This window comes from Gallus gallus, chromosome 1 (assembly GCF_016699485.2).
Source record: "Gallus gallus isolate bGalGal1 chromosome 1, bGalGal1.mat.broiler.GRCg7b, whole genome shotgun sequence".
In the NCBI taxonomy this organism is placed as follows: domain Eukaryota; kingdom Metazoa; phylum Chordata; class Aves; order Galliformes; family Phasianidae; genus Gallus; species Gallus gallus.
In genome coordinates this window covers 147,508-161,013 of record NC_052532.1, presented here as the reverse complement: position 1 = coordinate 161,013, position 13,506 = coordinate 147,508, and the positions used below count along the sequence as shown (strand labels likewise).

General features: G+C 59.3%; 3 protein-coding genes across 5 annotated transcripts in view; 1 reads left to right on the top strand and 2 right to left on the bottom strand.

Annotated features, from left to right (window-relative positions):
* Positions 1–10,628, bottom strand: part of LOC112532872 (C-type lectin domain family 2 member D-like) — a 100,655-nt gene extending 90,027 nt beyond the window's left edge. For 2 of the 3 annotated variants that reach the window (XM_046944057.1, XM_040702674.2), the window contains exons 1-2: positions 10,418–10,628; positions 3,562–3,643 (exon numbers count right to left, since the gene is read on the bottom strand). In XM_046944057.1, the coding sequence (XP_046800013.1) occupies positions 3,562–3,643; positions 10,418–10,570 (235 nt within the window). In that variant the 5' untranslated portion in view covers positions 10,571–10,628. Of the gene's footprint in view, positions 1–3,561; positions 3,870–10,336 lie in introns of all 3 variants that reach the window. The other variant, XM_046944063.1, reaches the window with a different exon arrangement.
* The window catches only part of CLC2DL4 (C-type lectin domain family 2 member D-like 4), a 164,916-nt gene that overhangs the window by 134,839 nt on the left and 16,571 nt on the right, over positions 1–13,506 (top strand). The gene's annotated exons all lie outside the window — the stretch shown is intronic.
* LOC776463 (C-type lectin domain family 2 member B-like) lies at positions 958–3,674 on the bottom strand. Its single transcript, XM_040702877.2, has 4 exons — positions 2,715–3,674; positions 2,325–2,506; positions 1,860–1,966; positions 958–1,760 (listed from the first exon to the last, which is right to left on the bottom strand). The coding sequence occupies exons 1-4, from the start codon at positions 2,878–2,880 to the stop codon at positions 1,619–1,621; spliced, it is 597 nt and encodes a 198-aa protein (XP_040558811.1). The 5' UTR covers positions 2,881–3,674; the 3' UTR covers positions 958–1,618.

Here is a 13,506-nt window from a genome sequence, read left to right as displayed (position 1 = left end):
CCTCTGTCTGGGTCGCCACCGTCTTCCTGGGGGAAGCCCGCTGCCCCATAGAGACCACGTTACAACCTGCGGTCTCAGGGGCTGTCAGTGTCCCTCACCCAGTATAGTCTTAGCTGCCCTGAAGCTGAAGCTCCTGGAGCGTGGAGCTCTTGGAGTGGGTCCAGAGGAAGGCCACTGAGATGGTCAGAGGGCTGGAGCACCTCTCCTATGAGGAAAGGTTGAGGGAACTGGGCTTGTTTAGCTCGGAGAAGAGGAGGCTCCGGGGAGACCTCATCGTGGCCTTCCAGTACTTGAAGGGAGAGTATAAACAGCCTCATAAATGGCTGTTTACGAGGGTGGATAACGATAGGACAAGGGGGAATGATTTTAAACTGAGACAGGAGAGGTTTAGGTTGGATATGAGGAGGAAGTTTTTCCCCCAGAGGGTGGTGACGCACTGAACAGGTTGCCCAAGGAGGCTGTGGATGCCCCATCCCTGCAGGCATTCAAGGCCAGGCTGGATGTGGCTCTGGGCAGCCTGGTCTGCTGGTTGGCGACCTGCACATAGCAGGGGGTTGGAACTCAATGAGCATTGTGGTCCTTTTCAACCCAGGCCATTGTATGATTAGATATAAGACTGGATACCATAGTTTAGTCAGGGCTTTGATCCCCTCCTTAGGTATAGCACAGCTGGAATGGGCTATAGTGAATATTTCAGCAGAAATTGAGGTAACAGCAAATCCAACCACTGAAGTTCCTTATCACTCGAACTGGGAGGTAGACTCATTGAAAGGGGTGGTCTTCCAGAATAGAATGGCTTTGGATATCATAACGGCTCCTATGGGGGGGTATGTGCCCTGATTAACACTAGTTGTTGCACTCACATAGATGAGTATGGTAAAATAGAGGTCGGCGTTCTGAAAACCTGGGATCAAGTGCTGGGATATAGAAAAGGGTGGACTGAATCATGACGACATCTTTTCCATATTTTGAGAACGGCCTTTTTCACATAACTTGAGTGGATACAAGCAGAAGGACAAGGTCCCTGTGTACACATCAGCTCAAGTCCGCAGAAACTCGATGCCAAACAACAAGAACTGAGAAGAGATTCCCCGTTGTTGAGACAGGACAGTAAAGATATGCCTCAGCTCAACACAGCAATACAAGCTGGTTTGGGCTACACCCCCCTTAAAAGCTCGGCAGTTCACAATGAAGTACAGCCTTATAACCTACATAAACTTACACAGGTTAAAGAGTTTGATTCCATACATCACTGACCATGGCCAAAGTCAGACAGTGGCTGGCAGCGATGGAAGCGCGATGTGACACGGTGGTGGCACCGCAGTGTCACACAGAGCCCGAAAGGAGAGCAGGAATACCCCCGCCCTCGGGTCCGGCCGCAGTGGGGCAGCACCGTGGGATCCTTCCATGCTGCTGCAACCTCTAGGGACCCTCAGAAGACCCTCCTTTTAAGGCACAGAGGAACAGATGAAGTGCCGGAGAGATAATGACCAGCAGAGTTGTGTGGATCCATGCAGAACCAAGTGCAGGAGTGCTGGAAAGAGGCAGATGGAAGGATTTACCGATGGCTTTGCAGTGCCCAGCAGACTTGCAACGACCTCAGTGCTGATGGGATAGCTTAAACTGGTAATGCCTTCTGCTTCCAGAGGACGTAGCTGTCAGCTCTGCTGCACACCCAGAACTTCTCATTGTGGCAGAGGGCTGAGCTGATCCTGTCCCCATTCAGGTACGCACATTGGCCTCCGCCTCGCAGCTCAAACCTGAGCACAGGAGGGTGGAGAATGAGAAACCCAATCCCAGCCCATGCCAAACAGACCCCATAAGAGATCCCACCCCGACAGACAGACGCACACACTGACCAGTTGCTGAAGGTGCTGCCATCGGCCCATGTCCAGTGCTCAGCCCCTTCTGCCCTGTGCAGCCCAATCCAACAGTTTGCTGGGCCCCGGTACCGCAGCATGAATTCCTTTGAACAAACCCAGGTGTGATTGGAGCTGTTGGAACACATCCCATCCCCTCCCCACATCTCAGGTCCCACCTCGCTGCAAGGCGCTGCACTCATATTGGTGCAATGCTGTGTTGGTAATGGTGTGGACAAAGCCCTCCCCTGGAGGTGCGCAGATAAGGAAAGTGCCCGGTGGGTGCAGGGAGGGGGGAGATGAGCACTTGACACTGTCCCAGCACAGCCCGATGCTTTTGCCAAAGGCATCTCACCTTGGCTTTGGCATGGGGCCATTTGGGGGCACCGGGAGCAGTTGGTGCGGCCCCACAAGTGTGGGTTTCCCACCCCCGTGTTGGCACTGGGGCTCACGCCCCGCTCTCACCATCTCCTCCTCCGTCTCTATGGTAGCCAGGGAAGCTCCGAGGCGGTGGCAGTGCTCCCTGCTGCTGTTCCAATCACTCTCCGTGTCCGAGAAATAATAGCATTTCCCTTGGAAACCGATTGAGGTGTTGGAGCACACGTGGGAGAAGGGTGGGCGAGGTGAGCACGACGGACGCTGGAGCACTGACAGGGAGAGAGTTGGGCAAGTGGGAGGCAAAGGACGTTCCCCTGCAGCTGAGGTGGGGTTGGGATGCACAGCCACGGGGCGATGCCCTCGGAGCGGTTGCAGAGGCCGGGAGTTGGAGCAGAAGGTGCTTTGGGGCACCACGTGGGCAGCCCAGGAGGTGGGATGGGGGCTGTGCGTCTCCGTGGGGATGCGGGGGGCACTCACCTATCACGGCCACCAGCGCCGAAACAAGGATGCACGGCACTGCACTCAAAGCCACGCAGAGCACGCGGCGCCTGTTCTGTCTCAGCTCACTGCATCCGGAGCCTGGCCAGACAGAGAGCAGTTCATGAGTCACACAGTCAGCACGGCTGGAAAAGACCTCCAACATCGTCCGGCGCGACCGTCCACGTAGCGCCGCTATTTCCCCACCAAACCCAATCACTTTGTATTGCAGCCTCACAGCGCTGTGCTGCAGACTCCGCACACCCACAGCTCCGCTCCCCTCTCTGGACACGCTGCAGGGCCACAGTGTCTCTCCGGCAGTGAGGGGCCAACGCTGAGCGCAGCACTGAGCTGCGGCCCCAGCAGCGCCACTGAGACGAACGGGCACCTCCTGCTCTGCTGCCCGCACTGCTGCCGCTACGAGCCGGGGCAGAGCAGAAGCACCGCGCTGCGAGCCTGACTACAGGCTGTAGCGGAACGGAACTCCACCCCCCATCGCCCTCCCCCGCTCTGCACGCAGCTAGAAAGAGTTGTTTACTCTCCGTCCGTGCAGCGCCCGCCCGCAGCTCGCTCCGGGCTGCTGCCTTTCCAACGCTCTCGCTGCCATCCCAGCCCCGTCCCCGCGCTGTCCCCGCGCTGCCCGTCCCTTCTCCCGCAGGAGGACACTCCTTCTCTCCCGCACTCTCAGCACAGCTCCCCGCTCACTCCCGCCGCTCTCTTCCCTCCGCCTCAGCTCGCGGCACAGCGGGACGGCACCGCCGCCCTCAGCACGGACTGCCCGGGGCCCCTCCCGTGGGCTCGGGCTCTTTTCCCCGCTCGGCCCTTTCCCGCTGCCTCCCGGCATTACCTCTCTGAGACTGCCGTTCTTCGTCTCCTTCGCGCGTCGTCGCCTCTCGGGGCGGGGAAGGGCTCAGCCGCTCTTTTTCTTCCTTAGCATCGTGGAGGTGCGGGACTGCGCCCATCGTGTGCGGGGAGAGGGGCAGAGAAGGGTCGGGCTGAGCGTACACCGGTCCCGGCGGAGCGCTCTTCTTAGCGAATACCTCAAGGAGGAATCTTGGCGGAAAGCTGAGAAACAGCGGCATACTGCAGTGGGCACAGCGATACCGAAAGCGCTCAGTCGCAGTCGGGAAGCCGTCCGGGAACGCCGCCAACAGCCTGCTCGATATAAAGACGCGGTCGGCAGAGGGGCGGGGGCGGGGGAGGTGCAGCAGTGCTGTTGCTGTTTCTGTTTGTCTTTGTTATGTTTGTCTTTGCTCTTCCTGTTCGTGGTGCGCATGGGGGCTCTCAAGGACTGACTGCGCTGGAGGCCAAAATGAGCCTCGCTGAACTGAGCGGCAGAAGCATCCCGTTGTGACGGGCCCAGGGGCTCCGTGCATACTCGGTACGGATTACGTCCGAAGGGGCACTTCAAGGATCCCAGGGGGTATGGATGGGCCTTTGGAATAGCTGCTGTAGACACAGACGACATGAAGCAGCCGTCTGTTCTGCCTGGCCTGTCAGAAGATCCGTCTGCTGTGGGGTTGCTACAGGTAAAAGAGCAGCAGGTGCCGACTGCTACAAGAACGGTGCACAGACGGCAGCACTGCAGCAACAGGGATTCCGTGCTCCCCATTCATACATTGATTCGTCAGCTACAGTCAGGGGGGGATCAGCAGAACCCACTCAGCTCCACACGGCCGGTGCGTAAAGCCAGTGCAGAATGGAGGCTGATGGCAGGCTGCCGTGGCCTGAATGAATCCTAGCACTGCTCCGCTTGGAAAAGACCCTCGGGAAAGTGAAGTCCGACCCCAACCCAACCATCCTGCCCGACTCCGCTCAGTCCTGTCCCTGAGCACCACATCCAAAGGGTTGTCAAACACATCCAGGGACGGTGACCCAACCGCCCCCCTGGGCAGCCCCTCCCAGAGCTTAACGGCCCTTTCTCTACAGCACAAAAGGTTATAAGTTGAGGTTGGATATAAGTTCCTGATATCCAACCTCACCCTCCCCCGGTTCAACCCGAGGCCGTTTCCCCTCGTCCTGTCAGCTGTCAGCAGTGAGAAGAGACCAAGCCGCTCTCACCGCAATCACCTTTCAGGTATTGGAAGAGAGCAATGAGGTCTCCCCTCAGCCTCCTCTTCCCCAGACCAGACCGAACAGCCCCAGTTCCTTCCGCCGCTCGAAGTCACACCCCCACGGGGTGCAGAAGCGCGCTCATAGCGCCCCGTCCTCCCAGCGGTCCCGAAATGACAGAAAGCCGCCCCCCGAGGAGAAGAAAAGATCCCAAAGCCATCGTTCCTTCCGCAGCGCACAGAGTGCCGCAAACGGCCCTACGGCCGCTGTTCCCCCTCCCCCCTCCGGACTGCCGTGCGCGGTCCCCGACGCAGCGGTGCACCCACAGCACTGCGCCGCCGCACGGCGCCGAGCGGCAGCGGAACGCGGCTCAGCGCCACCGCGGTGCGGCGCTCTGCGGAGATCCGCCCATAGGGGGCGCTGTGCGGACGCCCGGCGCTGCACGGCGCTACCGCGCGGTGCGGTGCGGTGCGGTGCGGTGCGGCGCGGCGCCCCCCCGCCTCCGTCCCCGCTGTGCCCCGGGAGCGGCGGCGATCCCTCCGCGGAAGCCGCGCTGCGACGGGAGGAGGGGACGGAAAGCGGCTCGGCTATCGCCTCCGCCAGTTCCCTCAGCACTCTCGGGTGAATCTCAGCCGGCCCCATGGACTTGGGGCGGTCCAGTTGGAGCAGCAGGTCTCTGACCGTGTCCTCCTGAATCGTGGGGGGTTTTGACTGCTGCCCAGCCAAGGCTGCCAGGTCAGAGAGCGGAGTACCCTGAGCATAACTGGTCTGACTTTTAAAGACAGACGTAAAGAAGGCATTCAGAACCTCTGCCTTTTCCTTATCCTCAGTGGTGACATTCCCAGCCTCATCCAGTCAAGAATGGAGATTCTCCCTGGTCCTCCTCTTTCTGTTGGTGTATTTGTAAAAGAGTTTCTCGTTCCTTTTTACCTACCCCAGCGGCCAGGTTAAGTTCAAGCTGGGCTTTTGCCTCTCTGCTTTTCTCCCTGCGCATCTTAACAACTTCTTTGTATCCTTTCCGGGTTGCCCGTCCCTTCTTGCCCAGGCGGTAGATTCTCTTTTTCTCCTGGAGCCTCAAGAATAGTTCCCTATTCATCCACGCCGGTCTCCTTCTGCACCGGCTCATTTTGCAGCTCGGGGGGACAGCCTGCTCCTGCGCCTTTCAGACTTCCTTCTTGAAGAGCAACCAGCCGTCTTGGACCCCTTTACTTTCTACGACTGAACCCCAGGGGACTCCCCCTCCTAGTCTTCTCAACCAGTCAAAGTCTGCCGTCCAGAAGTCCAAGGTAGCAGTTTTGCTGTTCCCGCTCCTGGCTCCACCAAGAATCGAGAACTCTACCATGTCGTGGTCACTCTGCCCGAGACAGCCCCCGACCTCCACATCTCCCACCAGACCTTCTCTGTTGGTGAACAGCAGGTCTAACGGGGCAGCTCCTCCCGTAGGCTCTCTCACCAGCTGCATCAGGAAGTTATCCTCCATACACTCCAGAAACCTCCTAGACTGCTTCTTCTGCGCTCTGTTGTATTCCCAGCATATGTCGGGGAAGTTGAAGTCCCCCACGAGGACAAGGGCCGGCGATCGCGCAGCTTCCGCCAGCTGCTCACAGAACACCTCATCTGTCTCTTCATCCTGGCTCGGCGGTCTATAACAGACGCCCACCAGGATGTCTGCCTTGTCGGCTCTTCCCCTGACCTTTACCCACAGGGATTCAACCTTACCATCCCCAGCCATGAGCTCAGTAACCTCAAAGCGCTCGCTGACATAGAGATCCACGCTGCCACCCCTCCTTCCTTGCTATCCTTCCTGAAGAGTTTGTAGCCATCCATTGCAGCACTCCAGTCACGGGAGCGGTCCCACCACGTTTCCGTAACGGCAACTAGGTCAGAGCTTGCCTGCCGCACAAAGGCTTCCAGCTCTTCTTGCTTGTTGCCCATGCAGTGTGCATTGGTGTAGGCGCACTTCAGCTGAGCCCCTCGCCTCAACCCTAATCCCATTACTGCTCCTCCAGGCTCATCTCTGGCAGGCCTGGTTTTATCCCCTTCCCCCTTCATATCTAGTTTGCAGCCCACTCGACAAGTCCTGCCAGCCCCTAGGCAAGGGTCCGTTTCCCTTTGAGACAGGTGATACCCATCGGCAGAGCTCAGGCCTGGTGCCGAGTAGACCGCCCCATGATCAAAGATCCCAAAAGTCGTGCGTTTGCACCAGCCTCTCAGCCATGTGTTTATGAGATGGGTTTTCCTGGTCGTCTCAGTGTCCTTCCCCGCCACTGTAGGAATACAGGCAAATACTACCGGTACGCCTGCTCCGTGAACTAACCTCCCCAGTCCCCCAAAACCATGTTCGATAGTCCTCAGGCTTCTGTCAGTGACCGCATCGCTGCCGGCCTGAACTATCAATGAAGGATAATAATCAGAGGGGCGGATCGGACCGGGAAGCTTTCTAGAAATACCCGTGACCCGGGCCCCAGGGAGGCAGCACACCTCCGTACGGGTAGGGTCAGGCCGACATTTTGGGCCCTCTGTTCCTCTCAGGAGGGAGTCACCTACGACTGTCACCCTCCTTTCTTTTCTGGAGGAGGCAGTCTTCAAGCGTGGAGCTGACCGCCTCACCGTAGGCACGCTTGGAGGCAGTCCTGCCACCTCATCCTCACTCACCTCTCCCTCTGCTTTCAGGGCTTCAAACCTATTACATGGAGGCACCTGGGGAACCGCGCTAGGTCGGGATGGGGGTTGCCTGCGTTGCCGAGCTGGGACCTGCTGCCATTCCTCCTCTCCTCTCAAGTCGGCCTGGGCCTGGCTAAAGCAACTATTTGTAGCAGTAATTGTGCCGATTATCCGCACAGCAACACCCTGCATAGGTGTGCAGGGTTCTTTCTGGTGTTGTTGAAAAAATCAAGGTGACTGCAACACCTGGAAGAGACATCGTATGAGGCACCAGAGGGAACCAGGAGAGTAATTCAGGAAGGTGGTAATGGACAACAGTGCGTTGTAGACAGAAGGATTTGCCTGGGATATAGAAAAGGGTGGACTGAATCATGACGACAGCTTTTCCATATTTTGAGAACGGCCTTTTTCACATAACTTGAGTGGATACAAGCAGAAGGACAAGGTCCCTGTGTACACATGAGCTCAAGTCCGCAGAAACTGGCCGTTGGGCTGTGCCGGGGGAGGGGAGATGGCGGGGCCGGGGCTGCGGTGCTCCGTCCGCCGGGCTGTGCCGGGGATCCCCTCCGCGGAGCACAGCGGCGCTCTCTCGGCTCGGTTGTGCGGCGCGTTCGCGGGAAGGAAACGCGCGGTGCGTTTCAGGAGCGCGTGGCTGCAGATAGAGCTGCCGAGCCGCTGTGTTACGCGGTGGGCCACTGCTGCGACACCGCGACGGCTTTTGCGCGGCGCGAAGTCACGCGTGCAGCTTTGCGGGCCGGAAGGCGTTGCGCGACGCCGCTCTGTTTGAACACGGGACCTTCAGCACAACGAACGCGGACGGAACGGCCTCGGGCACCCGCAGGGACGGAGCCCCGCGCGGCTCCGCTTCCCCTCCGTGACCGCGGGGCGGCGCTGCTGAGCCGCTGCTCCCCGGCGGGAGCGGCGCTGGGCGGCCCGGGGAGAACGGCGGCCGTGGTCCGGGCGTGCGGAGATGGGAGCGGGAACGGCACGGCGCTGGTGGAGCCGCGCGGGGCGACGGGTGGCAAAGGAAGGCGGAGGGAGGGACGAAGGGCGCTCTGCCAGCCCAGCCCTCTCTCCGGGACACGCGCGGCGGCACCGAGCGCGCCCTCGCTTTGCCGCCGCCCCGCGGAGCGCTGCAGGGACGCAACGGCGGAAGCCGTGCGACGGCAACGGCAGCGAGTCGGGAGGATCGAATCCAAAGGGAATCGCCTTAAAGCTCGGCGGCATCGCGGAGCGCTGCGGCTCAGCGAGAGCCGTGAGTGCAGAAACCCTCGTGCGGGGCTACGGCCGTGGAACGGCGCCGGGAGCGACGTCGCCCACAGCCAAAGTCAGACGGCGGCCGGGAGCGACGGGAAAGCGACCCAGGCGTTTTTTCTTTGCACGCATCGGAAATTCCTGGGCAGGGTGAGCGCGACTCGCGATGCTGGAGCACTGCGAGGGAGACCTGAACTGCACCAAGTGAGCCACAAATGGACCCGAACGGACACAGCTGGCCCAGAAATACGGACGCACTGCCCAAAATGCGCAGAAATGGCGCCAAATAGACTCACAACACACAGAAACTTCCCCCACAGTGCCCCCACATCAGATCTAATAGACCAAAAGCACCTCAAAGTGACCCAGGCAGATGTGAGATGGGCCCAAATGGACACAAAAGGCCCTGGAATGGCTCCAGAGACATGAGAATGGCCCCAAAACCACTCGGAATGGATCCACAAGGCACTGCAATTGACCCAAAATATCAGTGAGTGACACAAACGGCCCCACAACAGCTCAAAATGAACTGAAACGGCCCCGGTTTGCCTCAAAATGGACACAGTTGGCTTCGAAGTAACCCCCAAATGACCCCAACACAACCCCCAAATGACCCCAACACAACCCCCAAATGCCCCCAAGACAGCCCTATGTGGCACTTCAAGGTCCTCAAATGGTGGAAACTACACCCAAAGCATCCCAATGAAGAGTGAGAACAGGACCCTGCAGTTATAGAGAGAAGGGCCTCACAGCAAGAAAAGGGAAAGTAGCTTCACAGAGTAGAAATAAGGGGCAAATAGAGAGAGTTTAAGTAGAGAGTGTTAGAAAACAAGGGGTTCCAAGCACTTTCACAGACACCAGGTCTGGAATAGCAAGGAGGATAAAGGCCATCAAGATAAGGACTGCAGAGCAGCTCCAACACATTTGGCAGGGAGGTGATTGCATGTCTACAGGGCAAGCTGAAACCGGTTCGGGGGATGCCCCCCCCTTCGGGGTCAGAAGTTTGCAGCGAGGAAGACTACGAGCCTTCATCATCACGACCTGCTACGCACGCGCAAGGGGGGGAGGGACTGCATGCTGGTGGGCTCTCGGGAATGTAGTGAATATGCATCCGAATTCCTGTCAACTACTGATGATGTATTAGTTGGACCTGTATCTATAGCACCATTTCTGCTGACGGTGCGCAAGTTACGTGGAGCGATCCCCCTTGCACCGGGCTGTACGCGCGTCACCAATAAACACATGCCTGCTCTATATCCTTACCGGCTATGGGGTCTGATTGCCGCACGTCAACCCCCCACCGCCCTCCCCCGCTCTGCACGCAGCTAAAAATAGTTCCATGCAATCCGCCCGTGCAGCGCCCGCCCGCAGCTCCCTCCGGGCTGCTGCCTTTCCAACGCTCTCGCTGCCATCCCAGCCCCGTCCCCGCGCTGTCCCCGCGCTGCCCGTCCCTTCTCCCGCAGGAGGACACTCCTTCTCTCCCGCACTCTCAGCACAGCTCCCCGCTCACTCCCGCCGCTCTCTTCCCTCCGCCTCAGCTCGCGGCACAGCGGGACGGCACCGCCGCCCTCAGCACGGACTGCCCGGGGCCCCTCCCGTGGGCTCGGGCTCTTTTCCCCGCTCGGCCCTTTCCCGCTGCCCCCCGGCATTACCTCTCTGAGACTGCCGTTCTTCGTCTCCTTCGCCCGTCGTCGCCTCTCGGGCGGGGAAGGGCTCAGCCGCTCTCTTTCTTCCATAGCAGCGCCGAGGTGCGGGACTGCGCCCGCCGTGTGCGGGGAGAGGAGCAGAGAAGGGTCGGGCTGAGGGCACAGCGGTCCCGGCGGAGCGCTCTTCTTAGCGAGGACCTCACGGAGGGATCGTGGCGGAAAGCTGAGAAACAGCGGCATACTGCAGTGGGCACAGCGGTACCGAAGGCACTCAGTCGCAGTCGGGAAGCCGTCTGGGAACGTCGCCAACAGAGTGCTCGTAATAAAGACGCGGTCGGCAGAGGGGCGGGGCGGGGGCGGTGCAGCAGTACGGTTTCGGTTTGTCTTTGCTCTTCCTGTTCGTGGTGTGCATGGGGGATCTCCAGGACTGACTGCGCTGGAGGCCAAAATGAGCCTCGCTGAACTGAGCGGCAGAAGCATCCCGTCGTGACGGGCCCAGGGGCTCCGTGCATACTCGGTATGGATTACGTCCGAAGGGGCATTTCAAGGATCCCAGGGGGTATGGATGGGCCTTTGGAATAGCTGCTGTAGACACAGACGACATGAAGCAGCCGTCTGTTCTGCCTGGCCTGTCAGAAGATCCGTCTGCTGTGGGGTTGCTACAGGTAAAAGAGCAGCAGGTGCCGACTGCTACAAGAACGGTGACACAACCGCCCCCCTGGGCAGCCCCTCCCAGAGCTTAACGGCCCTTTCTCTACAGCACAAAAGGTTATAAGTTGAGGTTGGATATAAGTTCCTGATATCCAACCTCACCCTCCCCCGGTTCAACCCGAGGCCGTTTCCCCTCGTCCTGTCAGCTGTCAGCAGTGAGAAGAGACCAAGCCGCTCTCACCGCAATCACCTTTCAGGTATTGGAAGAGAGCAATGAGGTCTCCCCTCAGCCTCCTCTTCCCCAGACCAGACCGAACAGCCCCAGTTCCTTCCGTCGCTCGAAGTCACACCCCCACGGGGTGCAGAAGCGCGCTCATAGCGCCCCGTCCTCCCAGCGGTCCCGAAATGACAGAAAGCCGCCCCCCGAGGAGAAGAAAAGATCCCAAAGCCATCGTTCCTTCCGCAGCGCACAGAGTGCCGCAAACGGCCCTACGGCCGCTGTTCCCCCTCCCCCCTCCGGACTGCCGTGCGCGGTCCCCGACGCAGCGGTGCACCCGCAGCACTGCGCCGCCGCACGGCGCCGAGCGGCAGCGGAACGCGGCTCAGCGCCACCGCGGTGCGGCGCTCTGCGGAGATCCGCCCATAGGGGGCGCTGTGCGGACGCCCGGCGCTGCACGGCGCTACCGCGCGGTGCGGTGCGGTGCGGCGCGGCGCCCCCCCGCCTCCGTCCCCGCTGTGCCCCGGGAGCGGCGGCGATCCCTCCGCGGAAGCCGCGCTGAGACGGGAGGAGGGGACGGAAAGCGGCTCGGCTATCGCCTCCGCCAGTTCCCTCAGCACTCTCGGGTGAATCTCAGCCGGCCCCATGGACTTGGGGCGGTCCAGTTGGAGCTGTGCGTCTCTGACCGTGTCCTCCTGAATCGTGGGGGGTTTTGACTGCTGCCCAGCCAAGGCTGCCAGGTCAGAGAGCGGAGTACCCTGAGCATAACTGGTCTGACTTTTAAAGACAGACGTAAAGAAGGCGTTCAGAACCTCTGCCTTTTCCTTATCCTCAGTGGTGACATTCCCAGCCTCATCCAGTCAAGAATGGAGATTCTCCCTGGTCCTCCTCTTTCTGTTGATGTATTTGTAAAAGAGTTTCTCGTTCCTTTTTACCTAGCCCAGCGGCCAGGTTAAGTTCAAGCTGGGCTTTTGCCTCTCTGCTTTTCTCCCTGCGCATCTTAACAACTTCTTTGTATCCTTTCCGGGTTGCCCGTCCCTTCTTGCCCAGGCGGTAGATTCTCTTTTTCTCCTGGAGCCTCAAGAATAGTTCCCTATTCATCCACGCCGGTCTCCTTCTGCACCGGCTCATTTTGCGGCTCGGGGGGACAGCCTGCTCCTGCGCCTTTCAGACTTCCTTCTTGAAGAGCAACCAGCCGTCTTGGACCCCTTTACTTTCTACGACTGAACCCCAGGGGACTCCCCCTCCTAGTCTTCTCAACCAGTCAAAGTCTGCCGTCCAGAAGTCCAAGGTAGCAGTTTTGCTGTTCCCGCTCCTGGCTCCACCAAGAATCGAGAACTCTACCATGTCGTGGTCACTCTGCCCGAGACAGCCCCCGACCTCCACATCTCCCACCAGACCTTCTCTGTTGGTGAACAGCAGGTCTAACGGGGCAGCTCCTCCCGTAGGCTCTCTCACCAGCTGCATCAGGAAGTTATCCTCCATACACTCCAGAAACCTCCTAGACTGCTTCTTCTGCGCTCTGTTGTATTCCCAGCATATGTCGGGGAAGTTGAAGTCCCCCACGAGGACAAGGGCCGGCGATCGCGCAGCTTCCGCCAGCTGCTCACAGAACACCTCATCTGTCTCTTCATCCTGGCTCGGCGGTCTATAACAGACGCCCACCAGGATGTCTGCCTTGTCGGCTCTTCCCCTGACCTTTACCCACAGGGATTCAACCTTACCATCCCCAGCCATGAGCTCAGTAACCTCAAAGCGCTCTCTGACATAGAGATCCACGCTGCCACCCCTCCTTCCTTGCTATCCTTCCTGAAGAGTTTGTAGCCATCCATTGCAGCACTCCAGTCACGGGAGCGGTCCCACCACGTTTCCATAAAGGCAACTAGGTCAGAGCTTGCCTGCCACACAAAGGCTTCCAGCTCTTCTTGTTTGTTGCCCATGCAGTGTGCATTGGTGTAGGCGCACTTCAGCTGAGCCCCTCGCCTCAACCCTAATCCCATTACTGCTCCTCCAGGCTCATCTCTGGCGGGCTTGGTTTTATCCCCTTCCCCCTTCATATCTAGTTTGCAGCCCACTCGACAAGTCCTGCCAGCCCCTAGGCAAGGGTCCGTTTCCCTTTGAGACAGGTGATACCCATCGGCAGAGCTCAGGCCTGGTGCCGAGTAGACCGCCCCATGATCAAAGATCCCAAAAGTCGTGCGTTTGCACCAGCCTCTCAGCCATGTGTTTATGAGATGGGTTTTCCTGGTCATCTCAGTGTCCTTCCCCGCCACTGTAGGAATACAGGCAAACACTACTGGTACGCCTG